The sequence below is a fragment of the Phocoena sinus genome, chromosome 14, assembly GCF_008692025.1.
Source record: "Phocoena sinus isolate mPhoSin1 chromosome 14, mPhoSin1.pri, whole genome shotgun sequence".
In the NCBI taxonomy this organism is placed as follows: domain Eukaryota; kingdom Metazoa; phylum Chordata; class Mammalia; order Artiodactyla; family Phocoenidae; genus Phocoena; species Phocoena sinus.
Window position 1 is genome coordinate 60,442,118 of NC_045776.1, and position 22,594 is coordinate 60,464,711.

Below are 22,594 nucleotides of genomic sequence, written 5' to 3' on the forward strand. Positions count from 1 at the left end.
AGGCTCTAGGAGGGCACGCATGGCAAGCATCCACCTCCTCATAACAGAGCAGGTGGCAAACGAGCGAATGAATGAATGTCTAGTCTAGTCTTTGGAAGTTCACTGTGAGTTCACTGCTTATTAAGACATGGTTGTGTTTTGACAAGCATGAGCTGTACTCTGACCAAAGCCACCAGTTTCTACAACAGGAGGATTATGCTTTGTGAATAATTGTGACAACTTTGAGAAAAAGATGCTGGCTTACTATTATGTCCTGAGTGTCTAAGGACCGAATTTTAGGGGAAGGTGAGAAAGATGCATTTGCTAGCAAAAGGACCGGCTGCTACATACAAGTAAATAAGGTTACTATTGGGATGAGACATTATGTTCTGCTCTGAAAATGATGTCCTGGGCATTAGGAAAACAACTGTAATGGTAAATTACTGTCCCTAAATGAAGTCAGCGTCCATCTACATGGTGAGGGCTGAGGGTGCAGCAAGGCTCCTCGGATTAAATGTAGGTGCCCGAAGGGTAAGCTGGGATGACGTGAGACAGTGGCATAGACATATATACACTACCAAATGTAAAACAGCTAGCTAGGGTGAAGCAGCCGCACAGCACAGGGAGATCAGCTCGGTGCTTTGTGACCACCTAGACGGGTGGGATGGGGGTGGGGAGAGGGGGAGGCAAGAAGGAGGAGACATGGGGATATATGTATATGTACAGCTGATTCACTTTGTTATACAGCAGAAACTAACACACCATTGTGAAGCAATTATACTCCAATAAAGATGTTAAAAAAAAAAATGTAGGTGCCCGACTGGGTCCTCATCCTATTTGGCTCCAGGTTAGTTAACAATGGCTGGGAGTTCTCAGCCTTTAAATGGACCTTTGAAATACACATGTTGCTTCTCCTGGCAGAGAAGAAATAGGCTCTGGGAACACTGGTGGTATAGAGAGAATCAGAATGATCAATACTGGTAATTGATATGATACAAGCTAGCATTTATAAGGTCGTTTAGCACCATGGGTCCCATGGGATTGAGGCAGGGCTAGGGTCTCAGAGACAAGCTCGCTCTTGGGGATGATGCAGCTGCCCTTTGATCCCCATCTCAATGGCATCCTCTTTAGGACCTAGGTCTCTTCCCAGTCTTTTCCCTAAAGCTATACGACTGGGGGCAGAAAATGGAAAAAGGGGGAATCTAAGGAGAAAGTAATAAACAGCGCCACTGGCCCAGAGAAGAAAAAAATCAGGTTGTTGGGGAAAAAGAGCCTGAAAGGAAGGGGATAAGGAAAGACAAACAGGAGGGGTTTAGGGTGAGGCTGGAGTAACACGCTCCTCTGTCTACGGTCTGAAAAATAACAGATTATGTTTTTCTCTGTCTTCAGGAGTTTCTTCTTAAAAAGGAGGCGGCAGTGGGGGTGGGGGGTGGGGGGAGATGGACTAGACTCTGGACCGACGTGGCCTATGTTCCTGTTCTGACCGAGGCCAGAGGACCTACTCCAGTGATGAGGTCTGGACCGAGGGGCTCAGACAACCAGTCCATCTTTAACCTTCAAGGGTGTCCCAGTCCTCATAAGGTGCGATTCCCTCCATAGACTTGCTTGTTACTCTTCTGTTTTAGATCTTAAAGGCCTTGGGCTAAAGCCTTCTTGGATCAGTTTTCCTGGAAGGAATCTCTTAATCTCTTGTGCGTTCTACAAGCAAGCTCAGACAGGAATCAGAGTGCAATATCACTTCCTGACAGGTTTCTTAAGAGAAACCCCTTGGTTCCTTGGCCTGACCCACCTCGAAGCCAGGATCTGTGAAGCTTTTATATCTGCCACGACGTGCAGGAAATAGTAGCTCATGAAAACTCTTCTCTGCAGCAGAAGGAAGGCAAAGCATATGCTGTCCCAAATAATCCCTGCTTCCCCGCTCGGTAGTTTACACGAGGAATCATCATCGGCTGGGCAAAAAAAAAAAAAAAGAAAAAGAAGAAAAAAATGAAAACTTACACCCATTTTCATTGTTATTTTATAAACTCTCGTGGCATGATCAGACTTGGGAAATCACACAGGTGTAAGAGCAAACTTCCGATGCACTGAGTCCCTCTGAGTGGATTTATTCACAGCCAAGGGCACACACTTCAAATCCAGTATCAGCACCGATTCACAAGGCTGACCACAAAGTGAGCTCTTGATAGTGTAAGGCAGAGGATGGAAGGGGACCCCTCCCACCCAGTAAGGGCCATGGAGAGATAACATCTGCACGTCCCAATGCCAGAGGAAATCTCTGGTACAAAAAGGACACATGTTCTGGGAATGGGCTCCCCCAGGGGTAGCCAGGGGAGCAGGTACGGTCTATCGGAAGAAGAGGTGTCAACAGAACATCTGATCCTAAGTCAGAACAAACTCCAGTGCCTCTTCATCCTCTGCAAAGTGTAGTAAGGATTGGAAGGCAGAGTTGGGGGAGGGGTGTCATGTTCAAGGCCCCATCCTGGGCGCCAAGGAGGCCAGCCTCCATAGATGCTGTCCAGGGTTCTGATGCAAGAGGCAGAGGGGCGGAAATGGAACTCCTGCCTCCGTACAGGTGGGAATCTAACTCCAGACACCCTGTTGCAGTTCCCAACTGTCTTCCCACGGTGGAGGTTCTCTGAGCTTCAGAGGAGGGGGGGGTCTGGAGGCAGAGCTACTTGATGACCGAGATTCCAACCGCAGCAGCCACAGGTGTGTGTGGGCCTTCCCATCGTAACTCAAGGAAGTTCAAGGAGTTGCTAAAGGCCACGCCTGCCCCCTAGACCTGCTTGGGGAGGGGGACAGGGACGTCTGTAGAAGAGGATGAGAGATGCGGTGGGGGTGTGTGTCCTGAGCACAGATCCCCAGTGTGGCACAAGCCCACAGCTCCGTGCAGACGCTGACTCACGTCCCTTCACCTCTTCCCTTCAGGGGCTTTGGCCCGGTTTCTAAATTAGAACAATACAACTGCCCTTCCTTCTTTGTGCTTTTGTTCCCAAATTTGCGTTTCATACTTACGCATTTTGTAGCCCTTGACCGTGCAGGCCAGGCTGAAAGCTTGGATCAACCAGCAACTATTCTGAACCAACTTTTCAATATGGCCGCATGCTCCTATCTGAAAAACGAAGGGGAGAGGCATATCCTGACGCTCCACACCCAGAGAAAAGGTTGATGTCTTGCAATCCCAACACGTGCAAGAATTCCCAAAGTCCCAGTCTGGTGGTGGACGGGGCCCCAAATCCAGTCCCCACCGGGTGGAGCGCTTGACGCTTCACTTCCTCAGGGAGTTAAACTCAAGGAGCAAGGGGAGAACCCTGAGCGTGATGCTTTCTGAACTCGGAAGCTCCTCTCTTTTCGAAGAGGAAATCTCAGACCACCGCAGGAACCAGCCCGGCTCTGTGATGGCAAACGGGTGAGCACGGATCCAGGACTGGGATTCTGACTCTCATGAGTCAGACAGAGTCAGACATAGTAAACCTACGCTATTTGCCAGGAGATGAGCACAAACATAAGCTGCCTGGTGTAGCTCTTAGAGCAGGAAGAGAGTATGTGCTTTGAGCCAATTCTTTTTTTCTTTTTCGGTACGCGGGCCTCTCACTGGTGTGGCCTCTCCCGCTGCAGAGCGCTGGCTCAGCGGCCGTGGCTCACGGGCCCAGCCGCTCCGCGGCATGTGGGATCTTCCCGGACCGGGGCACGAACCCGTGTCCCCTGCATCGGCAGGCGGACTCTCAACCGCTGCGCCACCAGGGAAGCCCGAGCCAATTCTTTTTCAGCCGATTCTCTGAGTAAAGGAGACTTCTTTGTTGACTGTCACGTTGTTGTCTCATAACAGTGATGTCTTGTCACAGTTAAGTTCACATCCCAAGGGGGGAAAATAGCCTCCTCCTCAGGGAATATCTTCCCCCCTCTGTCTCCCTGGACACCCCTGAATTCAAGTTTCTGATGAGCTCACATGGCAACGCCTCCAGGAAGCCTCTTCCCAACTTACCTAGGCCAGAAATTAGGCATTGTTTTGTGCTGCTTTCCTAAAATACTGTCACAATGAGCATTAACAGAGTGTGCTGTAATTATTTATAAGAAAGTCTATCTTCTCTTTTAGAATGTGAGTTCCTTAGGGGTAAAATCGGAGTACTATTCACCTCTAGTTCTTCAAGATATAAAACAGTGCCTAGCAAAGATCAGGTCTGCAACACAGGTTTAGAGAACGAACGAATGAATGAGCGGATTCTGCAGCCACACACTTTCCAGGAACAGTCATAGGGATCAGCCTCCAGCCGCAGATCTCTGCCCATCAGACGAGCTTTCGGATGAAAGGGTGACCTCCTGTCCTATCTCATCCCCTTTCCAACAACCCTCAACACCACCCCACAGGCCAACACACACTGCTGGGGTTGAACTGGTGAATAAAAGTCATTTTGACTATCAGCTAGAAACTTAGCATTCTAATGGACAGGACACAAAATAAATTCTTCAAATACATACTCCTGGTTACCTAGACTTGGCTTCCCCAGATCTCTAAACACAGCAGTGCACGTGGCAAAATAAAAAAGTCAAATGCTTTCCAGTAGAATTGCCTGGTGAGCTCATCTGTAAGTACCAGGAAGGGGGGAAGCAGGAAGTCGTACATCACTGTTCTTCTAATGCACTGTCAGTTACAGCCGCTGAGTAGCAGGCCCTGGGATTCACTTTAAGCTGGAGGTAGGGGTGGATTAACTCCTTCAGCTCATGAAAGGTCGTTGTTTAACTTCCTGACACAATAAATAGTTTAAAAGGTGTCTTTGTGGCCTAAAAGAATCCATGTGATTCCGGCATGACTCGCGGGCAGTTTATCTACCAGGGCAGTGTCCGCGATGTGCCCTGGAACATGGATATTTAATAGAGAAGCAGCCACGTTCTGTGGACGGGAGATGTTTGTCTCAACCCTCCACCGTCTTAGCTGTTTTCCAGTCCAGACGCTGATGCTCAGATCAGCCATAAAGCTTCCCCTGCATCCACCCTCATCTCAGGGCTTCATAAAACATCTGTGCCTTCAGGGGTCCATCCCTCCTCATCCCCACCCCAAGTGGTGTCATGGAGAGCCGCGCCCATTCTATTTACACTTCCACAGCCCTTTCTAGGTAAAAGAGTTGCTTTTAGCCAATATGATCCAATTTTTGAAGACATCCCATGACTGATTCAACTCATAAAAGGGCCGCACTGCAGCCCATCGTAGGAATGATCACCGATCGTTCCTCAGAAGAGATGGATTTGAATTAATAAAATACATTTTAGAGTTTATTCCTATGAATACATAGCCTCTCGTCGTTGAGAGGGTGGAAATGAGCAAAAAGGATTCTTCTTAATGTGGTAAAACAACGAGTAATAAATGGTCATTTGAATTCTGAGTTTGCAAGCATCTTACTTGGGGCTTTTAAGAGAGCAGTGTGACGGGCCACGGGCTTTTAATAACCACTGAATGGATCGTTGACTCTGACGCTGAAACCACTAATGTGTTATACAGGGGAGCCACTTACCGACAGTATGTTTTTCATCGTGATCACAAAGACGTTGTATGCAATCAGCCAGTCCCAGTATCGCAGGATGCTCTTGATGGGCTTTAGCAGCAAATCGCCCCCGAAGAGCAGGAAGTAGAAGCAGGCCACCAGGTAACCCATGCAGAAGATGCTGATCCTGGTCGTCCCGGTGATGAAGATGATTGTGAGCACGAACCAGAAGAGATAGCTGAAGATGATCACTTTGGACATGTCCAGGTACGATCTGCAAAACAGAACCGAAAGATGACACAAACAACAGCACAAATCAAGTCGGGAGATTCTAGTTGAGGAAGGGACAAACTCACACTCTCCTCCTGACTCTGTCTGCAGGCTCTGTCCAGGCCAGCCTGGGAGCTCTGTGTTCCTCTCTCACTGATCACTGCCTGGTCCACAGGAAACCCTCACCCAGTTAGTGACGGACAGAGTGGTCCCTTGTGAAAACACCATTTGTGTGTTTATTTTCATCGAATTTGGGCCAAACGTCCCACAAGTGGCAACGTTTTCTGCCTACTACCTGAGTACTCAAAACCCTCTCTGTCTTTCTATAGGAGGCCGAGGAAATTCTAAGATACAGATGCCTCTTGGAGCAAGAGAACAGGTAAAAAGGGATTCCTTTTCATGAACTGGAAATTAATGGATTAAAACAAATACAAAGATTTTGCTAGAGGTGAAAATCTCTCCTCCAGATGAGAAGCAGTTCTGCCCAAGCAGACCCAGAGCTTCCAGGCTCTGTCCAACAGTTTCTCTGCACCTCCCTCAGCTGACATGTGGCAGCCATTCTTCCACTATAACTCCCCAAAGGAGGCAGGTGCTCGGGCCTCCATCCTCCCGCAATGAAAGTAGTTGCCGCCGCTCTCCTGGCCTGGGCCATCGGCCCATCTGCATTCACTTAATTACAGCCTCTCAGTTTTGGAGGTTATGCTTTGGTTGTTTCTCTTCCCAGATTTGGAAAGAAGCACAGAAGAACCAATTGTGGGTCAGATATTTGATAAACGAGTTGTTATTTTGTGGGAGTTAACAAGTCACCTCTGATAAATACGTGCAACACTGTCCAGCATCGTTAGGGAATAAGTTGTATCTTAGAGGAACACTGCCACATAAGCGAACTTTTGAACTTTACTCTTCTTAGACTAAAACATTCAACATTTTTAAATGTTTCTATGATTTTTTTTCCTAAAATATATTACACTCATCCTTGATTTAACGCACAGGAGAATGAGTATGATGTGTGTGGCTTGAAGTCAGTAGAACTGGGCTGCTGGCGTGTTTGAGTGTGTGTGCGCGTGCAACACGTGTGCGTTAGCGCACCGTATGCTTTCCCACACATTTCCCTCCCCTGCCTGCAGCTGTTAATTCCTCCTGCAGGAGGCCCGGCCTCCGCTCCTCAGCCCTGACTTGCTTCAGTTTCAGAAATCATAAAACTAAGCTTGTGAGAAGGACACGGAAACACCAGCCAACACACTCTATGGAGGAGCCTCCGGGGCCCCCGGGCAGCAAGTGAGGCCCGGGGCTGTCCTGGGGTTCAGGGGCAGCTGCTTTCCAGAGCTGCTGAGGGCTGTCCACGGAGGAAGGAGGAAAAGTGGGGGGCTCGGCTTCCAGACCACTGGGCAATCCTGCCCCATGATTCTTGCCTTTGGGGGTGCAATCAGCGAGTCAGCTCCCCGGGAAAGGCAGGGGGAGCTGGAGGCACAGATTCCGGGGATGCAACTTCCCAGGGGCTGTGCGCTCGGGGGGCTGTGCACTCAGGCGGCCGCCTTACCTGCAGTGGATGAAGTCGGGGACAGGGTTGTGCTGGCTGAACGAGGCCGCATCCAGGTTCATGCAGATCTCCACATTGTCACCTGCCATGATCCGCACAGCGGCCTTGTTTTCATCCTCGAAAATCTGCCGTTGTAGGGAGGCGCACAGAAGCAGCATGAAGTCATCTGGCAAGACAGACACGGGAACTGAAACCCCCTGCTCCCCCTCTGCACCTAGGGATGCGAGGAGGGGTCCCCACGGGGTACCAGCGGCTCCTCATCTGCTACCTGAGTTACGTCCTGAGAGTTCACTTCCTCCTGGATTCCAACCTCCCCCACCCACCACGGGGACGCAGGAGGGACCACAGACGCTCCGGGGCTCCCAGGGGAGAGTCCCTGGACGCTGTCTGCTCGTCGGTGAGTGAAAGCAACAGGCGATGACTAGTCTTCATGAATCTCTTACACGACAATGTTTGCCTGCATTGATCTCCCCCTGAAGCACTTTCCGTCATCTTTATCTCTTCACAAGCAGTAGATGCAGGCATTCTGGCTTTCTTTGTCCTCTCCGTCCCCCTCTGCACTGGTAACCAGACTTACCAGAACATACAGGGCGTGGAAGCTGATGAGAGCAGGCGAAAACGGTGGCCGACGGGGGCGGGTAGAGACGACGGAGCTGCTCTCACGGCCGGCTGCCCAGAACAGTTCCCCCTCCCAGAGGCGTTGTCTTTAATCTACACCCGCATGTGGGTGGGCAGCACCAAATCTCCACCCCCTACGGTGGGTGCCCAGACCTTAACCTTTGGATGGGCACCCGCCCTTGGACGGGCTCAGGCTGCAGCCCCACTCAGGAGCATCTGGGGTCTGGCTGCGTCCTTCCGGCTACCCCAGCCCACCTGTAGGTGTATGTCTGCGGTGGCAGCGAGAAGCAAGCAATTTGCCCAGGACAAGGCCTCCCCCTGCAGTCCACCTTCTAAAAGGTGGGTGTGTAGTGGTGGAGAGCGGGGTTGTGCATTGGGAAGTGAACTCACGAAAGCGAACGTGGTGTTTCCGATGCTATGTATTAACTCTGCCGATGTAACAGGGCCAGCAGAAGCCACTAGCAGCCTGGGATGCTGATGCATGGAAACCAGCCTGTGACTGTACGTGGGGTAGGGGGGCCCACGAACGCACCACCAGGAGAAGGACGAGCAAGTGGGAATCCCAACGGCCCCACTTACACACGAGGAACACGGGGTTGGGCCGCACGATGAAGTCTGGGAAATACAGCCACTTGACGATGTTGTCATTGAAGCTGGCGCCCTTGAACCTCCAGGGGTAATCTGCAGGGTGGAGGCGGGAGGAGCCGGGTCAGGGCGCCCCTCCGTGCCCTTGTCCCCACTGTCCCTGAGCAGGCTCCCGGTGGGGGGCATTCACCTCGGCACGGGGCGGGAGGGATGCCGATGCAGATGAAGTACTGGAAGGTGATGATGCAGGCCAGGAAGCAACAGTACTTGGGCCAGATCTCCGCAATGGCTTTCCTTCGGCGCCGGTACAAGACGGCAATCAGCCAGCAGGCATGAATCATGGCGTAGAAATCCATCCGCTGTCCGATCACGTTAACTGACATGAGGAAACAGGTCTGTGTAAGGATGAAAAGAAGCAGAGAGTCGGCTTCACGGGGAAGGGGAGTGGTGTCAGCGGCCCACCCCGAGCGGGCGGTGGAGACCTGCATTCCTGGGGCCGGGTCCCTGCAGGTGTTCACCTGCGCTGCCTCTTTGGGGTGTTTGCATCACGAAGACAGAAAAACTGACCAGGTCACTCTCAATAAGAACCACTTCAAGTGGTGGAGGGAATTACCGTTATGATCTCGCCATGAAACGTCACTGTTCCAAGTACATTCTATCGAGGGCAGGCCTACCACACCATTCAGGTCAAAACAGTGCATTTTGGCTAAGGTTACACATCCGGAAGGCACAAAACAGACATCCGCACATCTGTAAGACCAGAGATCCCGAGAGGCCATGTCCACTGCCACAGAGCAGGGGACTGGCACCAGGTTCTGGAGACTTTCAACCAGGCCAGGCTAACCCTTCAGTTAGGCTCCTCCCTGATCCTGAGGGGACAGAGACGTGCCACAAAGCCCCAGTGGACACCTGGCCAAAAGCTGCCACTGGAATTTTCACAGGAAAGAAAGAAAACAGGTCAGCAAGGAAACTCACCTCCAGACCAAACTTGTAGAAGAAGTAATTGATGAAATACTTGGCACAACTGACAAGTCCATCATCCAGGTGGAGTCTCGTAACGTCGTGAAAGATGGTTTTAGACACGGGGGCTGTGAGGTTGTTCCGACCGCGATAATACTCCTGATGGCGGTAGATGGTGACCTCAAAGGCCAGGATGGCCAGCATCAGGAGGTTGTTCTGGAAAGCAAGTAAACTGCATGTGGCGCCACGTGGTCATTTAAACAACCCCCACGAGACACCATCTGGTTCCATTCTGGGTGTCTGAAAGAGCAGTGCACGATCAAATCCCACCTCTAAAAAATGCAGCCTTGAATTCAATGCTCATTTTCCCTGTTTTATGGGAACAAGGGTGGAGTTATCTCCAACATGCAAATCAGGCTAATTTCCATGATAACAGGATCTGGAACCTCTACACCAAAGACAGGTGATGGTCATGGCCTGTTCCTGAAAAAGTACGCACTGAACCTGGAAGCCTTGTCCAGTTACCTTGGGAGGGTCGTCCAACCTTCTTTGCGACTAAAAGTGAGAAACCCTTGTACAGCGTCCTACAAGGACCCCAGGAAACAGACTGAACTGCCGAGTGGGACCCGCATTAGAGGGGGGATTTTTGAACACCTCTGAAAGCTGGCTAGAGAGAGCAGTAGGTGGAAAAATATGTTGATTATTCCACAAAATAATAATAGTGATGATAACAATTATTAATAAAATAGTTAACATTTATGTGCCAGACACTATTCTAATCCCCCTTTTCAAATATAAGTTTGTTTTATCTTTACAACAGCTCTTAATGGTAGATATCATTCATACATTACAGATGATATCTGCCATATGAGAAAAAAACTAGAAAGCTACACCAAGAAAAATGAGATGCTGAGCGCACTTGCAAATTCTGGGAGTTGAGTACAAAGGTTTTAAGTGCATTGTCAGCATAACCCATCCAAGTAAAATGCTCAGATTATCCACCAGAGTAAACTGTGAATCATCTGAACTACATTGCTTTCCTTATGTTTGTTACAACCACTTGCAATCAAAATTCCCTCTTCAGAGATATGCTCTTTTTACTTGGCTACCTCTAAACATAATACATGCCCTTGGTTAAATTTGTAGAATTTAGATAGCAAACATTTCTTGTAACGTGACACCTGCTTCTCAGAAACGACCACTGCTGACCATGTGGTATAATTTACTCAGTATTTTTTCTTTGTGTCTAAAAGACTTCATCCTATGTATGGTGTTTTGAAATTTGCTTTTCTTTTCCACATTACAGTATATTTTGGACATCTTTCAGTGCCTGATATTGTCAATCTACCTCTGTCTTTGAGTGGTTTTATAATGTTCCAGTGAATGTACTTGTCATATGTTATTCAATGGATCTCAAACTACTCGATCGATTTCTTTTCAGCATAATGCAATACTGATTTTAATGTTCAGTCGTCTGTTTCGAAGGTGACTGCAAATGCCATGTAAGAGGATGAGGCCCCTATCAAAGCTGAAGTTAGCATCTCCTGGAAAAGGGCTCCAGACATTAACTTGGCAGACACACAAACTTAGGGTGACGAAGGCTTTACCCTCAGGTAGACAAGCAAAGGAGAGGACTTCCTCAGGCCGACCCACTCTGCTGGGTCAATGGGGGCGCTGTAGAGCAGAGACTTGTTCAGCTGCTGCAGGGGTATATTCGTTTGGTTTTCATTTGGCTGAAAAGAAGAGAAAGGGGAGTAAGAAATGGCCCCATGGATTAGGAGAGTTGAGAGTAGTCTCTCTCAGCTACAATTGCGGGGACAGAAGACCCACTTCACGGGGGAAATCTCAGCATCAGAAGAGACGGGGGGCCAGAATGCCTCCAACCCGCTGAGCGGCTGAAGGCCAGACAGGATGTTCTGGGGATGTGTGTCCCCCAGTATCTGCCTCCCTTCCCTGAAGGCCAGGCAAAGAGATGGCCCCCCTGCCCCCCTGCCCCACCAACCCCGTGTCTGAGGCTCACCAAGGAACAGTTGACAGAAAAGTTTTCAGGCTTAATGGTCTGCAGCTGGTACAACATTTTGCAGACAATGATCACACACGTCCAGACAGTGCAGACACTTGAAGCCAGGCGGCGGAGCTTGGCGTACGGCAGAGCAAAAGCCCAAGAAATCAAAAATACATAGTTGAACAGAGACACCTGAAAACAGAAAATCACAAATGGGGACAGAAGTATGCAACATGGCACAACATCTACAAAACCTGGCAACCTGACTGATCCTGTTCTGCTGAGTTCAGCAAAGGCTGATTGAGTTCCTTGCATGGGCAAGGCATGGCCCTGAGTGTTAAGACACATGTCTTGTAGGCAGACAGGTGTATAACCAGGTGATGTCAAATAACCTAGCAGTGGCAAACTACACGGGTGAACAGCCTCCTGTGAGAACACCCACAGGGGGTCCTTGGCGCAATCTGGAGCTTCAGGAACATCTCCTGGCAGAGATGACTCCTGAGCTGTGCGTTGAAGGATGCAGGAAGTCAGCCAGGCCAGGAAAGGTGAGAAGTGCATTTCAGGTAAAGGATATACAAGCAAAGGCAGCAAAGCATGAAGTAGCATGATAGGAGCAGGTGATCCCAAACAGCTGGAGATTCTGGACTCAACAGCGGTGAACAGCAGCAGAAAGGGAGGCTGGACATGCATCTGGGAGCCACATTTTGATGGACGCTTTACAACCATGTACATGAAGCCCTCCTGCAGAAAGCAGAGAGTGCTGAAGGGCTTTCCACTGGGAAACCCTAGGGAAATATTGCATTTTATTTAGATAGTGTAGCTGAGGCATGCAGGTGCATCAGTGGGGTTGGGCCAGAGGTCAGGGGACCAGCTCACACCTACTGCAGTTGTCCAGGAGAACAACGACAAGGGCCCAAACTGGGGTAGTGGGGCAGAGAGGGGGAGCAGTCGGGGGTCTGAGGCGGGAAGTCAAATTAGCAGGATTTGAAGACTGATTAGCTTTGAGTGGTTTGGGGGGTGAGGGAGGAAGTGTGGGAGATGCCTCCCAGCTTCAGGCTTGGGAGCCAGAGCCCTGAGAGGATGGCAGTCCCCAACCGAGACAGAATCTGGGGTGAGGGCAGGTGTAAAGCAGGAAGGCAATGACTTCAACTTGCTTTGAGACCATGAGTGTGTTTTTCCATCAGGTAAGATGCCCATTCATTTCTAACCTTTCTTCAGAGCTTGCAGTTCATTGAACAGTACAGAAGCACTGCTATCTTATTCAGTCATGGAAAATCCTCACTTATTCTGAATATCGTTAAAATAATATCCGACTATTGTTAAACTGATATCATAGAAACATTTAGTATGATCAGGTAGAAATAACCACAAGAATGCAATTGATAAAACTGAACAGGTACCAAGTGCCAAGCACTCAGAGAGGTATGGTTACCTGTTGGGCTTACAGAGCTATAAAACAAGAAGTGTGGAGACACCAAGACAGTGTTAATTCTGCAGTTTGTTACCTACGACTCTTCTACTTAACTACTCGTCACTGTCCAAGGCATGGAACCTCTCTGAGAGTTAAGTGCTGAAATAGTACAGCAGTAGGAGCTGCTTACAGAATTGAGGATGAAAGAAATATTGTCCAAGGAAGTGCCCTGTAAACTACAGTCACAAACATAACAAATAACAAAAGTTACATTTTAGCAAGATATTCTGACTGGCCGGCTGACTCGGTCGACTCCTCCTCCGTCATCAGCAAGTGTCCTGCTAATTGGGGTGCTAAAAAGCAAATCCTATTAAAGCTCCCATAAAATTAAGTCTCTTTGTTATTTCTTTTATTATGTATTTAAGGCACTGAGTACAAAAACAGTACGATGAATTGACATAGGACTTTTAATCTTTTGAGTGATAGAAAAAGATAAGAAAAGATGATACCTTCTATTAATTAGGTTAATTAACGAATTAGGTTCACGGTCATACATCCCGTGCGGCTCCCTGCCCTCAAGAAACACCCAGGTAGTGCAAGTGAGAACTGCAACAAACAGCCATGACACCGTGATGGCGGGGGTGCGCTGAGCCGAGTTGTGGGTGTTGATCCCACTGCTGAACATCTAATCCAGGGTTAGAGAAGATGGCCCAGAGGGCGTTAGATCTAAACTGAGGCCGGGGGTACAAACAGGAGCTGGCCAGGCAGAGGAATTGCAGGTGTCAGGCCACACAGGTGAGGGGAGCGTGGGGTGACCATCCTTGGACCCGCAGGTGGTCCATCTTGAGAGCAGTGGGCTCTGAGTCCATTCAGAGGACTCGGCAGCCCACCCGGTGGTTCAAGTGTCTAGGGCAGGAAATGGTGATGTGGTACAGGGCCAGATCAAGTGACTGTGAGGATGAGAGAGAGCTTTGAAAGTTTTCGAGAAGAGGATGAACACGATCCTAGTTACAGGCTGGAAAGAAGACCCTGGCCACACAATGGAATACGTATTGGAAGGAGAAAGGATTAGAGCAATTTGGGGAATTGGTCAGAGGATAGCTGTCTTTCATATCCACGGGCTCCCCATCCTGGGGTACAGAGGGCCAGCTGTATCTCAAAGGGGGCTGAGGGAGAGGTGGCGGGCTCAGCTGTAGAGATATTTCGTGGAAGGGGCTTTGGGACACTCAAGAATGAGGTCCCATCCAGTTGTCCCTTGGAGATACGGGTCTGGAGTTTAAAGAGGGGACGGGTTTGAAGGTATAGATGTCTGTTCATTGTATGGAGATGACACATGGAGCACAGGAGCTCCTGACACAGCTGCCGAAAGTCTGGAGTCAGTAGAGGGGGCTGCAGACGGAGCCTGCAGGCCCCTGAGAGAAGCTGGTGGGGAGAGGGGAAGGGGACCATGAGTGAGACAGAGGAAAGGCCAGGAAAGTGTTCGGATTTGGAAAACAACGGTGGGGAGAGCTTCAAGGATAAGGAAATGGTCACCAGGATCCAATGACCTGGAGAATCAAGTTAAATAAGGACTGAAAAGCTCTGTCACATGGATGTTTTTGTTTCTTATCTTTTTTTTTTTAATTTAATTTTATTTTTTTGCGGTACGAAGGCTTCTCACTGTTGTGGCCTCTCCCGTTGCGGAGCACAGGCTCCAGACGCGCAGGCTCAGCAGCCATGGCTCATGGGCCCAGCCGCTCCGTGGCATGTGGGATCTTCCTGGACTGGGGAACGAACCCGTGTCCCCTGCATCGGCAGGCAGACTCTCAACCACTGCGCCACCAGGGAAGCCCTCTTATCATTTTACAAACAAGAAAACGGGGACTCAGAGAAGTGTGGTGCTTCGTTCAATGCAATCATGGTTGACAAAGGTCTCCTCATATCCCCGATGATAAAAATCTCATGGAACATACATTTTAAAAAAATGACAAGATATCTAGGCCCCCACCAATATCCAACGAGTCAGAATTTCTAGGGAAATAGCTGGTCATCCATGTATACAACAAGCAGTCAGACAACCCTTATTATGCTTGCCCATCCCCGGTCCCCCTCCCTCAGAGCCCCCTCTGCTTCAATGTCACCTCCATGGGGCCACCTCGGCATGACATCCCCCTCCTGAGCACCCAGAGGCTCCTCCCCCATCAGCAGTGACGGTGACTTTGGTTTTATTTACCAGCCGCTACCGTCAGACTGCAAGCTGAGGGAGGAAACGTGTCTGCCATGCTTTTGTGTCAGCATCTAGCACCGTATAACCATTCAATTTATTGTAATTTACTGTAAGTACATGATAAAGGCTAAATGCATGCTAAGTGAGAGTGAAAATAATAATAATAATGAAGCATCAACTGATATCTGGGGAAAATCTCAAACTTGCAAAGTTATTGTATTTACTTCCTTCAGTCAGTAAACATTCATGGAGCTTCTACACTGGCCAGGCCCTGTGGGACATGCTAAAGATACTTGAAGAAATGAGGACTGGCCCCTCCTCCAAGAATAACTTGATCTCACAGAGCTCACTAGGAAACTTTTGAAATTAGCACAGCTGCGTATAAAACAAGGAGAAGACAATGGTATATGTATTTTAAAAATCTAGGTCTTTCCAAAATGGTGTCACTCTGAGTAAGAGATGCAGAAGGGTTTCTGTAATGAATTCTTTCCCATGGTCTCTTCCTCCTCAGACGTCCATGAAGATAAACCTGGGGAAAGTTTAATATTTGTGGGGGAAATGGCCCTGTAAGCTTGTGAAAACCAGCACCCTTGCTGGTGGCCTTGGATAAAGATGGTTTGAATGCAAAGCACATGTGTGGCCACATATCTTGAAGATTTAACTGGGGATGTGGACTTTGTTCTCATCTTGCCATTTACTGATGGGCTGTTTTTGAGAAAGGATTTTTTTGTATTAATCAGAATTAATAAGCTACGGACAGCAAATATACGCAGCAAATGTCATTGCTGATGGACTGCTCCTGTGGGGATGAGTGGAGCCTTCAAAGCAGAAGAGGCCCCTGCGGGCGGAGGTGAGCACCTCAGAACGCACAAGCCCGGGGAGGCCATTCTCAGGTGAGCGGTGCCCCTAGATGGTGCAAAATTCAGCCACATCCACGCTGGGCTGGCACATGGCTCCTTATGAGAACGACATGCAAGAGGCAGCGTCTATCTCTCCTCCCACCTGTAGTCAGTGTAGAGAGATGTTAAATCCAAGTGTCACGAGGCACCAAGTTGGAGCAGGTCAGTGTGACACTGCAAAACGAGGTTCTGGCCAAACGTGTACAAACTTCCGAACAGTCGACGGGAAACCATGTAGAGATCTGCCAATGGGTCCAGGAGGACACAGATGGGTCAAGATGGTGAAGATGACAGGAGGGAGTGTGAAGGGGATTCTCTGTAGGGCGGTGCTTCTGTCTGTCCCTCGACCCTGAGATGGTGAGGGTAGAAGGAGATGCCAATTCTCTACAAAAGTCCTGAGGGAGGCGCCCCAAGCAGGACCCCTCAGCAGTCTCAGTGTGTGCACCTTGGAGCTGGTGACAGGGTTGGGGCACAGATGTCCAATGTCACCCGGAAAATCCAGCAGCAAGGAGAGAGAGGATGCTTTGGTGACAGTGCAGGGTCATTGCTTCATTGGGACCCATGTCCAGAGGCAGAGCAGGGACCTCGTGCCTACTGCCCCAGGGCTGTTGTGGACATGCATGTGGGGCTGTTCGAATACAGCTCAGGGGAGCGCCCACAAGGCTGTGGGTCCAGTAGGAGTGGGTGCTGGAAACCACGGGCTGGGTGACGGCCCCAGAGCTGCAGCTGGAGCCATCGCAGAGGAGCCTCCGGGAGGAAAAGGGTAGATTTGATCATCCTCAGCCCAGTGTAAGGCCATCCTAGGACAGTACAAGTCAAATCAGAATATCCCACATCCCCGCCACCCCTGCCCAAGTCCATAACACCAGTCAGTTCATTGGAGCAGGGAGGCGGTGAGCGAGGTGAGTGTGAGAAAGAAAGAAGCGGCTGGAAGAGGACATGTTTCCACTGGGTGAGAGACCAGAGTTTGCTTCTTCTCCGTGGCTAGACAACTCTGATTAACGAACTGAGATCTTGCTTGCTATGCAAGGTAGCCACAGGGCTTTCCATTACCTGAGGATGATCAGAACGTGTCGTGCATTCGGGGCACGGAGAAAAGTTCAGTTGTTCTTATAATGATGCCTTGTGTTCTGATGGCTCAGTGCTCCCATGACATTAATAAGAATCAGCTGTGAACACGGTGATGGTGCCCAGGGACCAAGTCAGTGCAGAGAGGGGAGGCCTCAGAGTCACTGACCCCCAGGACCACGTGGTGACTCACCCTTCAGGTGGGGTGACCTCCCCAGACACACTTGGGGGTCAAACCATCCTACAGCACCAGGATTCCAGCAGTGCCAGCAGTGGGAGGAGAAGAATGTCTCCGATTCATGAGTCTCTTAACGTGTTTTAAAGTTATAGGTGAGAGAGGTGGGATCAGGAATGAAAATTTTGGAAGTCTGTGCAATATGTGGAATGTAGGGGAGGACCTGGTCGCATGCCACCAGGGGCCGTTTTTCTAACGGTGCAACAGGGTGAAGAGACCGTAATCCTTTATTTACTTGAGAGCCTATTAATAACGCATTCTCAAGACTCATTAGTCTTGACTTAAAATTATATGTATAAAAAAAAAATTATACGTATATATGTCTGCTTTTCATTTAGGATTTATGAGAAAGTGGTGTCATTTAACCCTCTTTCTTTCTCCTTCTGGACTCGCCAGGATGGATTCAGAGAGTGGGTCTTCCATGCCCTACTCACACTAATTTCTCTTTCATTGAATGCCCACTCCCATCATTCAATTGTCTTACGATGCCCCCGCACCCACTCTGCCACACATCAGAAATCATCTGCACGCCAGACTCGGTTAATTCAGAAACGGACTTTGTTCATTTTTAGCCACAGGCGTCCTCTGATCCTTTTTCATTGTTCTTTAATATTCCGACCCTCAAATTCTGTCTGAATTGGTCAATTCACCTGTAAAGTTAAAATGCTTTAACTTTTTTATTCTCAATTAATATATATATTAGGCCAAATTTTAGTTCTAATCAATGTATAGACTTGGTTACTTAACGATGGAGCATGTGTCATTTTCTGCCACAAATCTCACGGGGACAGTGGTTCCTGTTTTGTTCCCACCTGGCCCTGATTACCCATCCACTTCAGATGGTTTGTATGAAAAGGGAGAAAGTCCCAGTTTAGACTGGAGAGCTCACATTAAGGTTTACCCCTTAGTTACCTACTCGTGAAACATTTGGGGTTCATAGTACTGTAGTATATTATTACTTAACTTTTTAAAAATTATAGGCAGTCTTTCCTGACCTAATTTTTAGAGGGCAAAGACTCTTTGAGTTGTCACTAACTCAAAAAGAGTCCAGGGCAATTAGAAATACGTGAAAATTATCTGTTGAAGGAATTGAAAGAAAGCTAACTTCTCACAGTAAACACCAAACCATTGTTGGCTGAATGATGACTCTTCTCTCTCCAGGTAAGAAAACAGAAGTGCCATTACAATGTTGAAAGACTTTGTGCTTCATCTCAGAAACTCCAATCGTGAACAGGGTGAGCTCTAAGAAAGATGCTATCAAATTTTGGAACCTGCGTTTCCTTGGTAGCATGTACCGGAATGTTATTGTTTTCCCCAAAGAGAATTTATGGAGGTAGATTCCCACGCGCATTGTGCAGAAAAAGTATCCTGTCTCATACCCTTCACTAAAGACTAGATGAAAATCAGGAACCTCTGTGATAGGACCACACTGATGAGGGACTAAGCCGGGGGCTCTGTCTGCCCCGAGATCACTCCCTCTTCTCAGAATAGCTGTCCTGTGTGTCAAGTGTATGTGCCTGTCTCACACCTTGGTGTCCTGACGTCGTGGGAAATCACCCTTAAAGAATCAGGGACAGTTGACAAAGGAAAGTGGCAACGGGCCCTGGTTCGGTCTGGCCTGAGGATAAACAGGCGTCACTTGCCTCTTTCACGGACACCCAGATGATGTAGGAGGAGACGATCTTGACGATGTGAAGCTCCAGGATCCACCACAGGAACGTCTGCAGCTGGTGGAAGCACTCCAGGAACTTCAGGAACAGCACCGTGAGGCGGTCTATCACCAGGTGCCACTTGTTCCTCAGATCTGCAGGGCAGGGAGTGTGCCCGAGGGCACGAAAAGGGCTCGTGTGTGCGATTACGGTTGAAAGCCTACCTTGTCTCGTTCCCATGGGAACGAGAAACTGCAAGATCAGAGGAGTGGATGAATTCTATCTAAGACACCCCGATCTGGAGGAAGGTGGCCCAAGAATCCCACGTCCGGTGATGGCTTCGATGTCACACGCCGAGAAGGAACGAAGGACAGGCTGCTTTCACCCACCTTTTCATTAAATTTGTGCAATAAAGAATTTTGACCTTGTTTACTCTTAGGGCTGAGCTATGATTCCTTGATTTCCCCCAAATATTAAGTAGCTGAGCTCCCTCTTCATGACGTTTTTTTTTGCCAAAACAGTGGTTCCTTAAGCGCCAATCTCCTTGCCGGGGCTTAACTAGGGGGTGGGCAAAGCCCACCAGCCGCCCTGGACGAGCCCACCCCTGTCACAGCGGAGGATGGACCTGAGAGGCTGAACGACTGAGTCACAGTTCACCAAGTGTGGCGCTCAGACTCATTCCAGTCACAATTTTTAATCAAATTTGTCATTTTCTACCTTCCACCTTGCGCTAGGGAATAACATTTTGCAGACCAGGGTCATACTTCTGCCTAGAAGGTCTGTCCCGGTTAATCTGAACAAAAGTCCTCACAGGACTGTTCCACGCAATCAGCCTGTCCCCGCCTTTGCAGACGGAAGCTCACGGGCCCAGGCAGATAAGACCCAGGGTCTCTGTACGTAGCTTCCTGACCTGGCTGGGGTGTTTGCAACAGGTCATGTACTTGGTTCTGAAAGTTTAAGGAAGGTTTTAGTTATTGTGAAAATGTTTATTTACAAAGCGACTCGGGTGACTCACTACAGGATTGAGGTCACACCTGGGCACAGTTTCGAGGTTACAGGGGCAAGTAAAGAGGAAGCTGCAGCCCAGGTTTTGGTGAGACGTTATTGTAAAGCTCAAACCTGCCTTTAAGTATAAAATAGAACCTAGTCCTGAGCCCTTGGTCCCCAGAGCTTGGTTTCCTTCACCTGAGGAAGGCACATCCCTCAGATACGGAGGGAGCATTTCTGGGCTCTCCTAGGGTTTCTGCGACGAGTGGGCAAAGGGGCCAGTTTGTGGGGAGCTTGTCTTTGGGAGGGATCTTCCTCCTGGTGTTGCCTTTTATCTTCTACTTTGTAAAGCACAGAGCACCAGGAAAAACGAGGGCAGCATCTCAGCATCACAGCCTCAGAATGTCACCCCCACCAAAGGCTATGCTCTCTGGTTCCTCCATGCTTCCTGGGAACTAACAGACTAAACGAAACTGGGCAGGACCCTGCAGGACACAGACAACCAGCCATCTGCCATCTTCCTCTAAGTCAGAATTACAGGGAAATCATTGGGGCAATTGGAACAGGAAAGCTATGACTACAGCAACCAAAAGACCACACCCTGGTCTCTAGTTCACTGCCTGGGTCGAGTGTATACTCGTTTTATGCACTTGGAGCAAGTCAGTGTTTCATTCCCTCCGTCTGGGAGCCGGCATCTTCTGAGCAGCTCCTGGGGCGGGCGGGCGGCTTACCTGACGTCTCTTCCTCCTCCTCGTCGTCCTCTTCCTCACTGTCCTTGCCGAGCTCGCCCTTCTTGGCCTTTGCAGGGCATCCCCCCGGCTTCTCCTCCCCAGGTCCAGCCAGCTGCTTGGCTTCCACCACCTCCAAGCTGGCGGTCGGCTTCATCATGGCGAGGTCCGGAAGGCTTCCCTCGGGGTGGGCCAGTCTGTGGGCAGAGAGCAGCCGAATCAGGGGAGGTAAGGGTTCCGGGGGATGCGAGTGAGGGGCCCGTGAAGGAGGATAAACAAAACGGAAGTCACTACACAGCCTGGCATGTGGGCTTGTTAGCATCTGGTCGCTTTTTACTTCTTAAAGCTCTTTCTAAAAACGAACTGTAAACTCAGGTTTGGTTAGCTCTTCCAATTCAGGTTCTAGTGATGAGTTGGTCATGAGAGCTAGCGACACCTAAACTTGACATTTTTCCCACAGGAGAAAATGGTCAGAGTTTAGGATGGAGAAGCATGAAATGGCATTGTGTAGAGCAAGCATTTCATGGCTTCACAGGGGGACTTACTCATTTTGGTAGATTGGTAATTTTTTCTTGATGCTGCTCAAAGTAATTGAAATAGAAAGGAAAAAAAGGAGATGAGAACAGAAGAATTATAAGGAAAGTCAGAGATCACACATCATGCTATACATCATCCACTATTGCATTCCTGTACACCGGGTGCAGGGGTCCTAACGCCAAGTGCATTCCAGGATGGCAGCAGCAGCGGGCTTTGGGAACCCTGTGCCTGGCAACTGATCTGAGAGTGGACGGGACTGCAGTGGTAAAGGACAGAATGCAGAGACTGCTGAGGCAAATCAGATCATGCTTTTTTAGTAACACAGCAAACTATCCCCCAGGAATCAAGTCATTCACATTGTAAGCAGGGATTTTAAAATTCTTAAATAACGTGTGACATCAGTCAACCTTTGCATAGACCAATCCCGTTCTGCCGTCATCTGAAGCATATGCAGCGGGTGCTAATGCTTTTGGGGGTGAGAAGCCTGCATCACGCCCCACCCTTGGGCACCAGGTGAGCTGCTAGACCAGCTCTCCTGAGAAGACATGCATGAGCCTGGATGAGGGAGCTGAGCCTCTGAGCTCGCGGGAGCTGCAGCCTCACCGAGCCCAGCAGACTCTCGGGCGGTCCAGCTTATTTTGTGGTGGATAATAACAAGTACGATCTTTCTCCTCAATTTTTTAAAAAAGTATATCTTTTTATTCATATTCAAATGAATGTTTGAAGGAACATTTGTGGGCAATAGATATTAGGAAAAGGTCTATTGGAATTACACATAGTCCTCTCCATTTGCAATAATTAAGCTATACATTTCAGCCCGGCTATAACAGGATGGACACTTAATAATCTTATTATATCTGTACCGTTGTGGGCTCTGAGTCAATTATTTCACCTCTCTGGAATTTACTTGTTTTTTGTTTTTTACAAAATGAGGAAGTTTGGCTACATAAAAATCCAAGCTCACATGCAACTTGTTGGTTTTACATTTAAAACGCCTGTGATATTGGATAACTGTGGTCATGAATCTGCATTGTCCTCAGACTGTTAGAGAGGTTCTCCTTCAAAAGTCATTCTTTTTAACAGGGTGTCAAGTAGGTAAATGACAGAGTGTCAGAAACGAATCGTTCATTTAATGAACAAAGAACGTTCTGAGGATGGTAGAAGAAATTGTGCAGATATACACTTGCTTATTTTCTTAAGGTAGACAATTCACCCTCCACCTTTGGGGAAGTTCCCCATTCTTGAAACTGTAGTTCCACATCTCCTACACCAGCTCCGTGCATCAACTTTCAGGGTACTTCTTTTCTGTCCCTGCTTCATCAGGACTCTACGTATTAAAGGGTATTAAGGTGAAAGTCAGGTGCTACACAAATGTCAAGGTTTCTATGTCCTCTTCAGGGTAAGCAAGGGGTCGCATTTTACAAGTGAGAAGCCACT

The 22,594-nt window shown here is 48.8% G+C and overlaps 1 protein-coding gene across 2 annotated transcripts in view; it reads right to left on the reverse strand.

Annotated features, from left to right (window-relative positions):
- PIEZO2 (piezo type mechanosensitive ion channel component 2) overlaps positions 1–22,594 on the reverse strand; it is a 326,164-nt gene that overhangs the window by 60,594 nt on the left and 242,976 nt on the right. Inside the window, exons 20-31 of one of the 2 annotated variants that reach the window (XM_032602872.1) lie at positions 21,166–21,198; positions 20,624–20,817; positions 18,900–19,060; positions 11,453–11,629; positions 11,040–11,165; positions 9,448–9,648; positions 8,663–8,867; positions 8,467–8,568; positions 7,270–7,435; positions 5,490–5,733; positions 2,995–3,091; positions 1,769–1,928 (exon numbers count right to left, since the gene is read on the reverse strand). In XM_032602872.1, coding sequence (XP_032458763.1) covers positions 1,769–1,928; positions 2,995–3,091; positions 5,490–5,733; positions 7,270–7,435; positions 8,467–8,568; positions 8,663–8,867; positions 9,448–9,648; positions 11,040–11,165; positions 11,453–11,629; positions 18,900–19,060; positions 20,624–20,817; positions 21,166–21,198 — 1,866 coding nt within the window. The remainder of the gene's footprint in view (positions 1–1,768; positions 1,929–2,994; positions 3,092–5,489; positions 5,734–7,269; positions 7,436–8,466; positions 8,569–8,662; positions 8,868–9,447; positions 9,649–11,039; positions 11,166–11,452; positions 11,630–18,899; positions 19,061–20,623; positions 20,818–21,165; positions 21,199–22,594) is intronic. The other variant, XM_032602873.1, reaches the window with a different exon arrangement.